This window comes from Chiloscyllium plagiosum, unplaced genomic scaffold (assembly GCF_037043375.1).
Source record: "Chiloscyllium plagiosum isolate Xiang-an unplaced genomic scaffold, Cpla_swu_hap1 HiC_scaffold_9, whole genome shotgun sequence".
NCBI lineage: Eukaryota > Metazoa > Chordata > Chondrichthyes > Orectolobiformes > Hemiscylliidae > Chiloscyllium > Chiloscyllium plagiosum.
This window is the reverse complement of record NW_028270147.1, coordinates 70,441,666-70,456,274: the sequence shown is the minus strand read 5'-3', so window position 1 is coordinate 70,456,274 and position 14,609 is coordinate 70,441,666. Positions and strand designations below refer to the sequence as shown.

The window sequence follows — 14,609 nt, the reverse complement described above, 5'->3', positions numbered from 1 at the left end:
AGAGAACTCACCAGATTAATGTAGTGAGTGTGATAAAGGTACGGTTAGAGAGCTCACCAGACTAATGCAGTGAGTTTGATAAAGGTACGGTTAGAGAACTCACGAGACTAATGTAGTGAGTTTGATAAAGATACGGTTAGAGAGCTCACCAGACTAATGCAGTGAGTTTGATAAAGGTACGGTTAGAGAGCTCACCAGACTAATGCAGTGAGTTTGATAAAGGTATGGTTAGAGAACTCACGAGACTAATGTAGTGAGTTTGATAAAGATACGGTTAGAGAGCTCACATGAATAATGCAGTGAGTTTGATAAATGTATGGTTAGAGAGCTCACCAGACTAATGCAGTAAGTTTGATAAAGGTACGGTTATAGAACTCACGAGACTAATGCAGTGAGTTTGATAAAGGTACAGTTAGTGAACTCACTAGACTAATGTAGTGAGTTTGATAAAGGTATGATTAGAGAGCTCACCAGACCAATGCAGTGAGTTTGATAAGGGTATGGTTAGAGAGCTCACCAGACTAATGTAGTGAGTTTGATAAAGATATGGTTAGAGAGCTCACATGAATAAGGCAGTGAGTTTGATAAAGGTACAGTTAGAGAACTCACAAGACTAATGTAGTGAGATTGATAAAGATAGGGTTAGAGAGCTCACATGAATAATGCAGTGAGTTTGATAAAGGTACGGTTAGAGAGGTCACTAGACGAATGTAGTTGGATTGATAAAGGTAGGGTTAGAGAGCTCACAAGAATAATGCAGTGAGTTTGATAAAGGTGCGGTTAGAGAGCTCACAGGAATAATGTAGTGAGTTTGATAAAGATACGGTTAGAGAGCTCACATGAATAATGCAGTGTGTTTGATTAAGGTATGGTTAGAGAGCTCACCAGACTAATGTAGTGAGTTTGATAAAGGTACGGTTAGAGAGCTCACTAGACTAATGTAGTGAGTTTGATAAAGATACGGTTAGAGAGCTCACATGAATAATGCAGTGAGTTTGATAAATGTATGGTTAGAGAGCTCACCAGACTAATGCAGTGAGTTTGATAAAGGTACGGTTAGAAAACTCACTAGACTAATGCAGTGAGTTTGATAAAGGTACAGTTAGTGAACTCACTAGACTAATGTAGTGAGTTTGATAAAGGTATGATTAGAGAGCTCACCAGACCAATGCAGTGAGTTTGATAAGGGTATGGTTAGAGAGCTCACCAGACTAATGTAGTGAGTTTGATAAAGATATGGTTAGAGAGCTCACATGAATAAGGCAGTGAGTTTGATAAAGGTACAGTTAGAGAACTCACAAGACTAATGTAGTGAGATTGATAAAGATAGGGTTAGAGAGCTCACATGAATAATGCAGTGAGTTTGATAAAGGTACGGTTAGAGAGGTCACTAGACGAATGTAGTTGGATTGATAAAGGTAGGGTTAGAGAGCTCACAAGAATAATGCAGTGAGTTTGATAAAGGTGCGGTTAGAGAGCTCACAGGAATAATGTAGTGAGTTTGATAAAGATACGGTTAGAGAGCTCACATGAATAATGCAGTGTGTTTGATTAAGGTATGGTTAGAGAGCTCACCAGACTAATGTAGTGAGTTTGATAAAGGTACGGTTAGAGAGCTCACTAGACTAATGTAGTGAGTTTGATAAAGATACGGTTAGAGAGCTCACATGAATAATGCAGTGAGTTTGATAAATGTATGGTTAGAGAGCTCACCAGACTAATGCAGTGAGTTTGATAAAGGTACGGTTAGAAAACTCACTAGACTAATGCTTTGATAAAGATACAGTTAGAGAGCTCACCAAACTAATGCAGTGAGTTTGATAAATGTATGGTTAGAGAGCTCACTAGACTAATGCAGTGAGATTGATAAAGGCATGGTTAGAGAGCTCGCTAGACTAATGCAGTGAGATTGATAAAGGTATGGTTACAGAGCTCACCAGACTAATGTAGTGAGTTTGATAAAGGTATGGTTAGAGAACTCACGAGACTAATGTAGTGAGTTTGATAAAGGTATGGTTAGAGAGCTCACTAGACTAATGTAGTGAGTTTGATAAGGGTACGGTTCGAGAACTCACTCGACTAATGTAGTGAGTTTGATAAAGGTACGATTATACAACTCACTAGACTAATGTAGTGAGTTTGATAAAGATACAGTTAGAGAGCTCACCAAACTAATGCAGTGAGTTTGATAAATGTATGGTTAGAGAGCTCACTAGACTAATGCAGTGAGATTGATAAAGGCATGGTTAGAGAGCTCGCTAGACTAATGCAGTGAGATTGATAAAGGTATGGTTACAGAGCTCACCAGACTAATGTAGTGAGTTTGATAAAGGTATGGTTAGAGAACTCACGAGACTAATGTAGTGAGTTTGATAAAGGTATGGTTAGAGAGCTCACTAGACTAATGTAGTGAGTTTGATAAGGGTACGGTTCGAGAACTCACTCGACTAATGTAGTGAGTTTGATAAAGGTACGATTATACAACTCACTAGACTAATGTAGTGAGTTTGATAAGGGTACGGTTGGAGAACTCACTAGACTAATGTAGTGAGTTTGATTAAGGTACGGTAAGAGAGCGCACCAGATTAATGCAGTGAGTTTGATAAAGGTATGGTTAGAGAGCTCACCAGACTAATGCAGTGAGATTAATAAAGGTACGGTTAGAGAGCGCACCAGACTAACGTAGTGAGTTTGATAAAGGTATGGTTAGAGAGCTCACCAGACTAATGTAGTGAGTTTGATAAAGGTACGGTTAGAGAGCTCACCAGACTAATGCAGTGAGATTGATAAGGGTACGGTTAGAGAACTCACTAGACTAATGTAGTGAGTTTGATAAAGGTATGGTTAGAGAGCTCACCAGACTAATGTAGTGAGTTTGATAAGGGTACGGTTAGAGAGCTCACCAGACTAATGCAGTGAGTTTAATAAACGTACGGTTAGAGAGCTCACTAGACTAATGTAGTGAGTTTGATAAAGGTATGGTTAGAGAGCTCACATGAATAATGCAGTGAGTTTGATAAAGGTATGGTTAGAGAGCTCACCAGACTAATGTAGTGAGTTTGATAAATGTACGGTTAGAGATCTCACTAGACTAATGTAGTGAGTTTGATCAAGGTACGGTTAGAGAGCTCACATGAATAATGCAGTGAGTTTGATAAAGGTACGGTTAGAGAGCTCACCAGACTAATGTAGTGAGTTTGATAAAGATACGGTTAGAGAGCTCACGAGACTAATGTAGTGAGATTGATAAAGGTATGGTTCGAGAGCTCACTAGACTAATGTAGTGAGTTTGATAAAGGTATGGTTAGAGAGCTCACTAGACTAATGCAGTGAGTTTGATAAAGGTACGGTTAGAGAACTCATGAGACTAATGTATTGAGTTTGATAAAGGTACGATTAGAGAGCTCACCAGAGTAATGTAGTGAGTTTGATAAAGGTACGGTTAGAGAATTCACGAGACAATGTAATGAGTTTGATAAAGATACGGTTAGAGAACTCACCAGACTAATGTAGTGAGTTTGATAAAGGTACGGTTAGAGGGCTCACCAGACTAATGTAGTGAGTTTGATAAAGGTACGGTTAGAGAGCTCACCAGACTAATGCAGTGAGTTTGATAAAGGTACGGTTAGAGAACTCATGAGACTAATGTAATGAGTTTGATAAAGATTACGGTTAGAGAGCTCACCAGACTAATGCAGTGAGTTTGATAAAGGTACGGTTAGAGAGCTCACCAGACTAATGCAGTGAGTTTGATAAAGGTATGGTTAGAGAGCTCACCAGACTAATGCAGTGAGTTTGATAAAGGTACGGTTGGAGAACTCATGAGACTAATGTAGTGAGTTTAATAAAGATACGGTTAGAGAGCTCACCAGACTAATGCAGTGAGTTTGATAAAGGTATGGTTAGAGAGCTCACCAGACTAATGCAGTGAGTTTGATAAAGGTACGGTTGGAGAACTCATGAGACTAATGTAGTGAGTTTGATAAAGATACGGTTAGAGAGCTCACTAGACTAATGCAGTGAGTTTGATAAAGATACGGTTAGAGAGCTCACTTGACCTCATGACAAAAAAATTCTTCAAGTAACTCAATGTAACTCTGACTTAGGCAATAATGCGTACGATTCATCCCCAGTGATTCATACCCATATTTTTCACAGGGCAACTAGAAAAAGGAAAATGCTGCAGCTAATGAGGTTCACATTTAAAGAATAAATACAACAATGAATTTATTCATCACAAAATTTGCATTTGGAGTTTGTTTCCATATACCAACAACTCCATGTGAGACTGATTTTGTCATCTCCTCTCTGATTTATTGTAAATCTGTGTCCGTTAGTCCCACACTCAAGGCAAATCCTTGACTTTCTAGTGTATCTCTCAGATTATTTCCTAATTTCCTTCCTTCTGTAAAGTCCAATTTTTAGTTGAACATTCTACCTGAGCATCGAGGATAATTTAAATGTATAAAAGTGTCCTACCCTTGTGAGTAGGAATCTTTGTACATACATTGTTGTCATCTGTCCATATTCATTGTCCCAGCCATAAGATGGGAAATTCCTTGGTTTTCCATAAGCAACTTGGGAAGTTGGGATTTTGATCAGAGGGTTGTCAGATGCTTCTAATCCTAAAGATAAAAAGTTAGAAATCGGAAATGTTGATAATAATGGCATGTACAGTTTTACCTTGAGGACCACGTGTTCCACTCCTCCTACATCAAAATAGCAACAACTGGAAAAAGGCACATTGGTAGAACTGGATCGCATAAATTAAATTTTATTTGAGTTCCTTAGTTTTCCCAATAAATCTTTTCACCCAGCACTTAATTACTGAGGATGGGGGAACTGGGAGTATTTCTCCGGCACCAACTTGCCCAGTAAGGTGAAGCAGCACTCTACCTGCACTTCTCACAATCTAGTCTACTACGTTCACTGCTCACAGTGTGGCCTCCTCTACAGTGGGGAAACAAAGCATAGACTGGGTGACCGCTTAGCACAACATCTCCATTCTCCCCGCAAAAAAGACCCTGAGCTTCCAGTTGTCCACCACTTTAACACATCACCCTGTACCCTGTCCTACATCTCTGTCTCAGGCTTTCTGCAGTGCTCCAACAAAGCTCAGCACAAGCTGCAAGAACAACACCTAATTTTCCACTTGGGGACCCTGCAGCCCTATGGACTCAATATTGAATTCAATAATTTTAGGACCTGAACTCCCCCATGTCCTAGCACCTAACCCTACACACCAGGCCTTGTTATCACATAGTCTGCCATTACATACTCCCTATTGTTAGTCACTAACAGTCTCCATTAACAGCTATTCACCCTCCTAGCCAGATCATTATTGACTCCTTTGTTTGTCTAGCTGTTCTTCTTCTTTTGCTTTGGGCTCTATCCCTGCCTATAGTTTGCTCCTTACCCCCTCCCCCCACTATCTTCTGCGTATAAACTGATATTTTCCTGGCGACCATCAGTTCTAAGGAGGGGTCACCTAATCCAAAATATTAACTCTGATTTCGCTGCCACACCTGCTGAGCTTTTCCAGCAACTTCTGCTTTTGTTGCCCTGTTATTTGCCCATCTTGCCAATGTCGTCTCCACCTCCCTCAAGGAGAAAAGCGCACCCTCACTGTCAGGACAGATTGACTTGATACCTCATGCTTCTATGATACGTTGTTGTTCTAATTTGTTGCATGAAAGGGCACACTTCATATCACGCTCAGTTGAATAGACCAGATTGTATCCAACCATATACTTGACTGGCAAATTAGGAATCATCTTCTGGTACTGCCTGGCATTGGACAATATCAATGAAAGGAAACTTGCTTTGACCTGTGGTTTGTGCTGAGTTATGCAATCTCAATGTGGGAATGATGGAATATTATAACGAGTTCTTATATAAAAGGGTGGGGGGGAGGTTTGAGCCAGAAACAGTTGTTATCGAAATGTCCTTCAAGTTGTAAAAACTATCTGCAATTAATTTTCCATATCCTGCAAAGAACAATCCTTAATTTATGCTGATAGAGTATTCTTCTGAATGAGTGGAGGATTAGGGCCATAATTTAAAGTGATTTAAACTGTACTAGTTGTTGAACAGAGTTTTCATCAAACTCAAATCAGTCCAGATCTATGTATAATCAATTTCAATAAACTCACTTATTTGTCATTTTTCTTCAAGGAATCTTCCCCTAAGGTCCTGAAGAAATTAGGTTCCAGGTCATGCTATCTTTTGATTTAGATCATTTTACGCTTTCTCCCAATCTCTCTGGAGGATCAAGGACAAGAGCAAAAATGTCTCAAAGATGACAGGAAATATCTCAGTGAAGGCCTCATTTGAGACTGGGGCTTTCAAAAGGAAATCTCTGGGATATATCGAGCTGTTGTTGCTTCTTCCCAAGGATCACTGTGTCTTTCCCATGGTAGTCCAGGACCAGTACCAATGCTGGAGTCAGGAGGAACATTCAGATGTTACACTCAGCCCTGCAGCACCCATCACTAACTGCATGTCTACTAGTGAAAGGAGATTGTATAGGTATGCATTCCCCAGTTTCAGCATCCTTTGTACAAAAGGTTTCTGCTGCACATTATTCTGCAGATGTTTGATATCCATACTCCCTTTGACTCTTGAGTGGAAGGAAAACAACAGCAGAACCATCCTAAAGCATTACAGAAGATTACCTGCGGGCTGGAGCACCAGTGACAGTCCCGTGTTCCTGTTTCTAGGGAAGCTTGATCGAACCAAGTGTCAATCAGGCAGTGGCCAGGGTGAAGACCCCAGGGCGGGTATTGTACCCTGTGGGATCTGCCAGCCAAACAGCTCATGGACTCAGCAAACCCCAGAGGAGGCTGTAATAATAGGCCTGTTGCCTCCCTCCCTTGTGGAAGAGCATCCTTGGAGTCCTGGGATTGTGGAAATACCTAGACAAAGGTAAAGGATGTGAGCTGTGGTTTCTCAAAGGGGGATGGCCATGGGAGGACTGAAAACGCATCAGGGTTTGGCTCTCAGCAGGCAATACAATGTCCAGTGGCAAACCAGGCTCTGACTCACTCTGTTCAAGGGACCTCTTTCCCTTGCGCAACGTAACAAAGTTGCCCTCTGGCTGCCAGCTATCATTACACTAAAGCAGGGGCTGAGGACCTTGGGTGGTCCTTAAATGGGCCTTAATTGGTGAGGGAGCAGGAATGCCAACCATGGGTTGTCCTGCCTTGAATGTAATTCTTGTAGAGGGCAGTGGCATTTGGGTATACTAGCACCTTGCCTGATTGTGTGCCCTTCCTGCCTCCAAACCTGCCACTTCCAGGAATGGAGATTGTGCACCTCAATCCAAAACTTGATAATTTTATACGACCTTGAGTGTCACAAAAACAGGCAGAGATTCTCAAATTTTTATTTCTTCATCTGAGATTGTATCGTAGCGAATCAGTCTTTCTGGTCCTTCTCTGCTGTGGGGCCCAAAGTTGTACATTGTTCTTTAACCATAGCCTCACTACCATTATATATAGAAACAGCATTACAGCTTGACTTTCGTATTTCAACCTTCTTACAATCAAACCCAGTAACTCTTTAAGTTTACCTTTGTGGTTATGTCTGCTTTCCCATGCTGCTTTTAACATCCTTTGAATTTGCATCTGCAAATCCCCCTGTTCTTTTAAATTTCCCCAGTCAGCTATTCCAATTACGTTCTTTTCCTGAAACATGTCATGTCACATTTTCATGACCCTGAATTTTACCTTTAAACTTACCACCAGTTTACCACTACACATTTCTAGAATCCTTTAATCACTCTGCCTTCTAATTTACAATTCTCTCAAGATTTGAACCTCCTTCCCTCTACTCCTGGATATACATCCTTGATTTGATACTGTCAGACACAGTTCAGGAATAAGAATCTTATGAGATCCCAATTCCATTTTTATTCACTCTGGAAATATAAAAGCAGTCTAAAAACATGTAGGCACCACAAAGAAATGTTTAATGGCAAGCAAGACAGAGGGACTGACCACTACTTGATGAGGCATATCTCCAACCTAATGGCCTTTCAACCAGGTGAATTGGCAACTGACGAATCAGCACAGACGAAGTTTCTAAATGGATTCGCTCGTGTTCCAGTCCGATAAAAAGTGCCCACTGGAAATAAAGGTATGAATTAGGGTAGACATTTCATTGCAGTGTTTGCCAAATTCACAAGAAGATTATACCGCTTCAATGCACCATAGATTTTGGGAAAAAGACAAGTCAGTAAGATTGAACTGGCTCTATCATTCCCCTAATAGCTTGTTCGAACTGAGACATAGCAACCTGGAAGGCCCTGGTTTCCCTCCTGATCTGTAATGAGTGAGCTGATCCTGGCTGGAATGGTTATTAGGGCATCACAATCAACGTTGACCTTGCCAAATTGGTGAGGGAGGTGAAACTTAACCCAAGAACCTGGAGGCAAGGAGCTGGGGATGATTCTCAGCCGGAATTCTCCTGATTGGTGGATATCGACAGATACCCTGCCCAGTGACAGCCTGGACAACCATTTGGGAAGCTGACACTCCCACCCTGTCTGAAGCTGAAATAATTGCAATCCGGGGAAGTGTAATAATTAATTGACCACTTCAAGGCCATAGTTAGGATAAGGTTGGAAAGGTGGATCTTGGGCCTTTCTCCCCAGAACATAATTCTGTCGGAGGTGGGAAGGTGATAGGGTTCTGTTCCATCATCATCATCCTGCCTCACTAAGTTTCCACTGGGCTTCTGTATCTGGCACTGGAAGATTCCGCCCATAGATATATATAATCCCAAGAGCAGTCCGCCCAGTTCCTCATGGCTTAAAGCAAAAAAATCACCGTCAAGGGCGACAGTGTTATTTAAGGGAAGTTCTTTTGCACAAAAACTCTAAAACTGAAACATGTTATTAGAAAGCATCATGAATAGGGGATTACTGTTCAACAGAGAAAACCAATAGCACCGGACAAAAGATCTCACACTAAACACAGGAAGATGCTGTTAAAAGGAACATGGATAATAGCCAATACCTACTATGGCTCCAATTAATTTCCCAGACTATAATCAGGGTTTGTTTAAAAATAACAAGCAGATTATTTATTCCCTGAATTTCCATCAAGCAGCTTCTATTGGTTTTGGTGTTCACATTTGGGTGAATTAATCCAAGCATACTGGTGCTAGGGAATGGAATAGGTCGCCAGTTCAGGTGCCACTACTAAACATTGCCAGATTATGAATAGTGCAGCCAAATGCAAAGCAAATCTGCCTCTTCACCAAGCTATCGAGCACCCGAGACAACGTTGCGTCAAGCAGATGGAGTGGAACTGACCCAGTGAATGTTCCCAGACTAAGAACAGTACAGGTTAGATGCAGGGGTAAAACATGGCCTAAACACTCTCACAAAGCATCCTCCTCTCTTGTGTAGCACAATGACATGCAAAATTGCCATGTAGCAACCCATAGATTGCATAGATCTTGCTTTTCTATCTTAAGAAATCAGAAAGGAATGTCCTAGATTTTATCCCTACTTGGCTTTAGGAATTTCATTTCATATGTTTTCTGTGACCCCAAGTCTCTGAGGGTTCTCCTGATGCTTCCTCTTTTTGTGCATTTTGCGCTTGTTAAGTAAGTGCCCTTCGATTCTTACCATTAGTCTGTGATATAGAAAAACTTTCAGTCTCTTACCCAAGGACTGTCTACCGTCACTGGAAGTTCTAATGGAGTTTCCTGGATGACTTTGCGAACTATGGCCCGTACCTTCCTCCGGTACTCAATGCACTCCGACAAACTGGGCCAGTTAAAACTTCCGCCCATTCGATAATTCTCCTGGTGAAATGGACACAGCATGTGACAAAATGGAGGCTCATGTAGAGATCTTACACATGTAGTTTCCGTTTGCAGGTGACCTCAGCTACAAATAAAGCTTTCTAGATGGTCCCTGCAGCACACTCAGAAATGCATTCACAGATCATTCAATAAATACTCCATACTCTGTAAATCAGCCCATGAAGATTGTGTCGATTTAGTTGGGAGCAAGAGGAAGTGGAATAGATGTGGTCTTAGCTTCACTGCCCTTACAACTTAAATGAGGTCACAAATTGGCTGTGGTTGCTAACTAGAAACCTTAGCTCAAAATATGCATATATTAGAACCCCCATATCCGCGGATTCAGTTTCTATGGTTTCAGTTATCAGCGGTTTACCGCAGCCCAAAGATATTACATTGAACATTCCAGAAATAAATTCCAGGGAGCTGCCTGGGGAGGTAAGTTTCCCATTTAAATGATAGGGTTCACTACCAACTGCGATTTTGGGCACCCGCAGTAGGTCTTGGAGTGTATCACCCACAGATATGGAGGGGATCACCTGTATTGTCCAGCTTGGCTGTGCTGACTCAATCCTCAATCCACATGAAACAGGTAGCCAGCACTAACAGGGAACACATGGGCTAAAGGTCAGAGACACACCAAAAATGAACTTCGTCTCTTGAACTGCGTGGTGTATGTCTGTACTCTCATCCAGGGGAAGTGATAGTGAAAGTTATGGAATAATTTCAAAGCTAAACAATTAGATTTTTGAAATAAGTGGCAAGGATGCTTTGTTATGCAGCAGCGTATTGGAGGCTTGAGATGACGTTCCCTGAAATATCAGGACAGGAGCTCACACCATCAACCTGCTTTTCCTCATTGCCCAATGGAACCATGTCCCTATTGGAAAGGTAAAGCAGGTACATCTGCACGGAGTGAGAGGGGAGCAATGCAAGTAATACTTTATTTTGTTGGTTCCAGTTTAACCTGGGTATAGAACATAGAACATAGAACATTACAGCGCAGTACAGGCCCTTCGGCCCTCGATGTTGCGCCGACCAGTCATATCAATCCGAAGCCCATCTAACCTACACTATTCCATGTACGTCCATATGCTTGTCCAATGACGACTTAAATGCACTTAAAATTGGCGAATCTACTACCGTTGCAGGCAAAGCATTCCATACCCTTACTACTCTCTGAGTAAAGAAACTACCTCTGACACCTGTCCTATATCTATCACCATATATCTATATTAAATGGCAAATGTACTATCACCCACACTAATTTGAGGTTAAGTTTGGTATACTGCAGTAAAATCTTTAAGATTGACTCTCAGGTGAATTGTTTCCAAATTCACATTAGGCAGAGCTTTGTGATAGTTGGGGATGTCCCTTTTTGTCCAATTTCTTGATCCATTTCTCAAAGGTTGCTGCAGGTTGTCTTGGTGGTTTTATTTTTGCCTAATGTTGCAGGGCTGGTGTATTGACTTTGAGGAAGCAATGTGGACTCTTGGATTTTCCTCTTGCAAGAAGTGCCATCTTTTCTGGTGCCACCCCTATTGGCACAAAGCACAGCAGTGATGCCTGCCTTGCTTTGCTCACCACCACTACATCTTTCAGCTTTAAATGTCAAAGATGGCAAATAACTGGTGAAAGAGTCTGGTTTCATGTACGTTAAAAATACCTCTTTATGCATCCTCCTTTACGACAGGGATGAGATCATTTTGGAACCATTCATCTGTCTTAGCTGGCACAATCCTTGCAGCCTAACCACTTCCCACACACTCGCTCGTGCCCTGTCTGGTTCTGAATGAGTTCAGCCATCTGTCACTGCATTTGTCCCAGTTTCCTTGCCACAGTGCCTCTCCTTTCATGCAGGGTTGGACCAGAGACAGGAACATTCTCTACTTGGGCTGTCGTCAATCACATTAGCATAGCATCTTCATTTTAGCGTTCACCTTTTTTGCCCTGAGGAGAATGTTTCTCATTGAACTGTTCCAAGATGATTCCTGAAGAAGGGCCTGTGCCCGAAATGTCGAATCTCTTGTTCCCTGGATGCTGCCTGACCTGCTGTGCTGTTCCAGCAATAAAGTTTCAACTTTGATCTCCAGCATCTGCAGACCTCACTTTCTCCTCCAAGATGACTGCCTTGTTTTGTTTTTGTAGGCAAACTGATGATGAAATCTCCAATTAGCTGCAATGTTTGCTTTACACCATGGTCTTCCACTTACCGTTTCAACCACATCTACTCATCAATCAACAACACTTGCAACTCTTTCATAGATTTGGCCATACTTGTAGGTTTTGCAGGTCCTTCCACAGGGAGATTTCAATGTCCAATGGTGCCTTGCTTAGTAGTCCATGATTCACACTCTAGTTCTGATGGGTCAACATAATCAAGTGACAAGCTTGTCTTTTCTGGTGTAACTAATGCAGAGTTTTGCATTATCGGGGCATCATTCCATGGGATTTACGAGTTGTTCTGCAGGAAGAATTGACAACCACATGTTGCGGCAGTACAGGGCATTGATAGGACCACTTTTGGAATAGTGCATTCAATTATGGTCTCCTTGCTAGAGGAAAGATGTTGTGAAACTTGAAGAGGGTGTAGTAAAGATTTACAAGGATGTTGCTGGGCTTGGAGAGTTTGAGCTCTAGGGAGAGGCTGAATAGATTAGATTACTTGCAGTGTGGAAACAGGCCCTTCAGCCCAACAAGTCCACACCGACACGTAACTCACCAGACTCATTCTCCTACATTTACCCCTTCACCTAAAACTACGGGCAGTTTAGCGTGGCCAATTCACCTGACCTGCACATTTTTGGAATGTGGGAGGAAACCCACGCAGACACAGGGAGAATGTGCAAACTCCACACAGAGAGTCGTCTGAGGTGGAATTGAACCCGGCTGTCTGGCGCTGTGAGGCAGCAGTACTAACCACTGTGCCACTGTGCCGCTATTTTCCCTGGAGTGTTGGAGGCTGAGGGGTGACCTTCCAGAGGTTTATAAAATCATGGGGGGCATGGATAGGGTGAATAGCAGAGGGTATGGGAAGGCCAAAACTAAAGGTCATAGGTTTAAGGTCAGAGGGAAAAGATTTAAAAGGGAACTAAGGGGTAACTTTTTCACGCAGAGTCCGGTGCATCTATGGAATGAACTGCCAGGGGGAATGGTGTAGGCAGGTACAATTACAACATTTAAAAGGCATCTGGATGGGTATATGAATGGGAGGAGTTTAAAGGATATGAGCCAAATGCTAGCAAATAGGACTAGATTAATTAAGGTTATCTGGTCTGCAGGGACAAGTTAGACCGAAGGTTTTGTTTCTCTGTTGTACAACTCTATGACTGTATAACTGGAATGTCATATCATCCAAATTTGCCTAGTCATGATTTCACTGTAACTAATTCACTTATTCTGGAAGCTCAAGAACTTTGCTTGGGTTAATGTTGTTTGCTAATCTATGTAGCTTTTCACAGCCTGTCTGCTCTGTTCCCAGCGCTGATAATCTACACATTTTGATGTCACAATACCTTGCTGACCATGACATGCCTTGCAATGGTGACACATACCATCATCTTGCAACATACATAGAAACATTCAGTCAGCCTGCCATCAATTTTGTTTACACATTCAAGGTCAACTTTTAGTAGATTAGTTAGAACGTTCGGCTGTGAAAATTGTGACATATTAGACCATCCACCTTTTGAAATTAAAAAAATGAGGCTGGTGTTATATATTCAATGACTGCTAATGTATCTAACTTCAGGTTTTTCATAGAATGAACTCCTTGGTGACTGCTAGTCTAAAGATAGAAGACAATGATCTGACAGAAGAATTAGTTTCTACATTTTATTGCAAACCCAGTTCTGCGTATCTATGGACTCAGGAAGAGGAAGAGAAACTGCATTTGTCATGGTCCATTGCATTACTAAATAGCCAGCCATGCCAACTATTCAGACAAATACATGAAAAATCGATGCTTGGCCCAGTTCTAGTTCTGGCTAATTCTATTTCTATTTCTAGTTCTGCCAATGACCATGGAACCACACTCTGGCAAATCAAGAAAGGGTGGTATGACCAAGTCCAACATTCCCCGTTTATCCAGAAACATACAAAGCAGAAAAATAGAACTTAGGACAATTTCAAGAAGTATCGCTTTAGGAAGCCATTACTTGGAAGTGCTGGTGTTAAACTGGGGTGGACAAAGTTAAAAATCACACAGTACCAGGTTATAGTCCAACAGATTTATTTGGAAGCACTAGCTTTCATAGCACCACTCCTTCGTCGCTCCGAAAGTAGTGCTTCCAATTAAACACTTTCGGAAGCTTAGAAAAGAATAAAAGGAGCGGGGTGAAGAGTAAATGAAAATCAAAGATAGGACCTGAAAAGATATTGGGCAGTAAAACTGGACATGGTGGCTCAGTGGTAGCACTGCTGCCTCACAGCACTAGGGATGCAGGTTCGATTCTACTCCCAGGTGACTGTGTAGACTTTGCACATTCTCCCTGGTTTCCTCCCACATTCCAAAGGTGTGCAGGGATTGGTCATGATAAATTGCCCATAGTGTCCAGGGATGTGCTGGGTAGGTGGATTAGTGATGGGAAATGCAGGGTTACAGGAATAGAGTTGGGTCTGGGTTGGATGCTCTTCGGAGGGGCAGTGTAGACACGATGGGCCTACTGGCCTGCTTCCACACTGTAGAGTTTCTATGAAAATTAATGAAAATCCAAAGGCGTTTTATCAATATGTTAAGAACAAGAGGATGACTAAGGAAAAGACTGGGCCCATCGGAGATGGAGAGTGTAACTTGT

At 41.8% G+C, this 14,609-nt stretch overlaps 1 protein-coding gene across 2 annotated transcripts in view; it reads right to left on the bottom strand.

The window, feature by feature from the left end:
- LOC122554494 (uncharacterized) overlaps window positions 1-14,609 on the bottom strand; it is a 75,348-nt gene that overhangs the window by 48,095 nt on the left and 12,644 nt on the right. For both annotated transcript variants that reach the window (XR_006313007.2, XM_043699615.2), the window contains exons 5-7: window positions 9,673-9,813; window positions 7,998-8,124; window positions 4,508-4,625 (exon numbers count right to left, since the gene is read on the bottom strand). Coding sequence is in view for 1 of the 2 variants with exons in the window: in XM_043699615.2 (XP_043555550.2) it covers window positions 4,508-4,625; window positions 7,998-8,124; window positions 9,673-9,813 (386 nt within the window). In the remaining variant the exon portion in view is untranslated. The remainder of the gene's footprint in view (window positions 1-4,507; window positions 4,626-7,997; window positions 8,125-9,672; window positions 9,814-14,609) is intronic.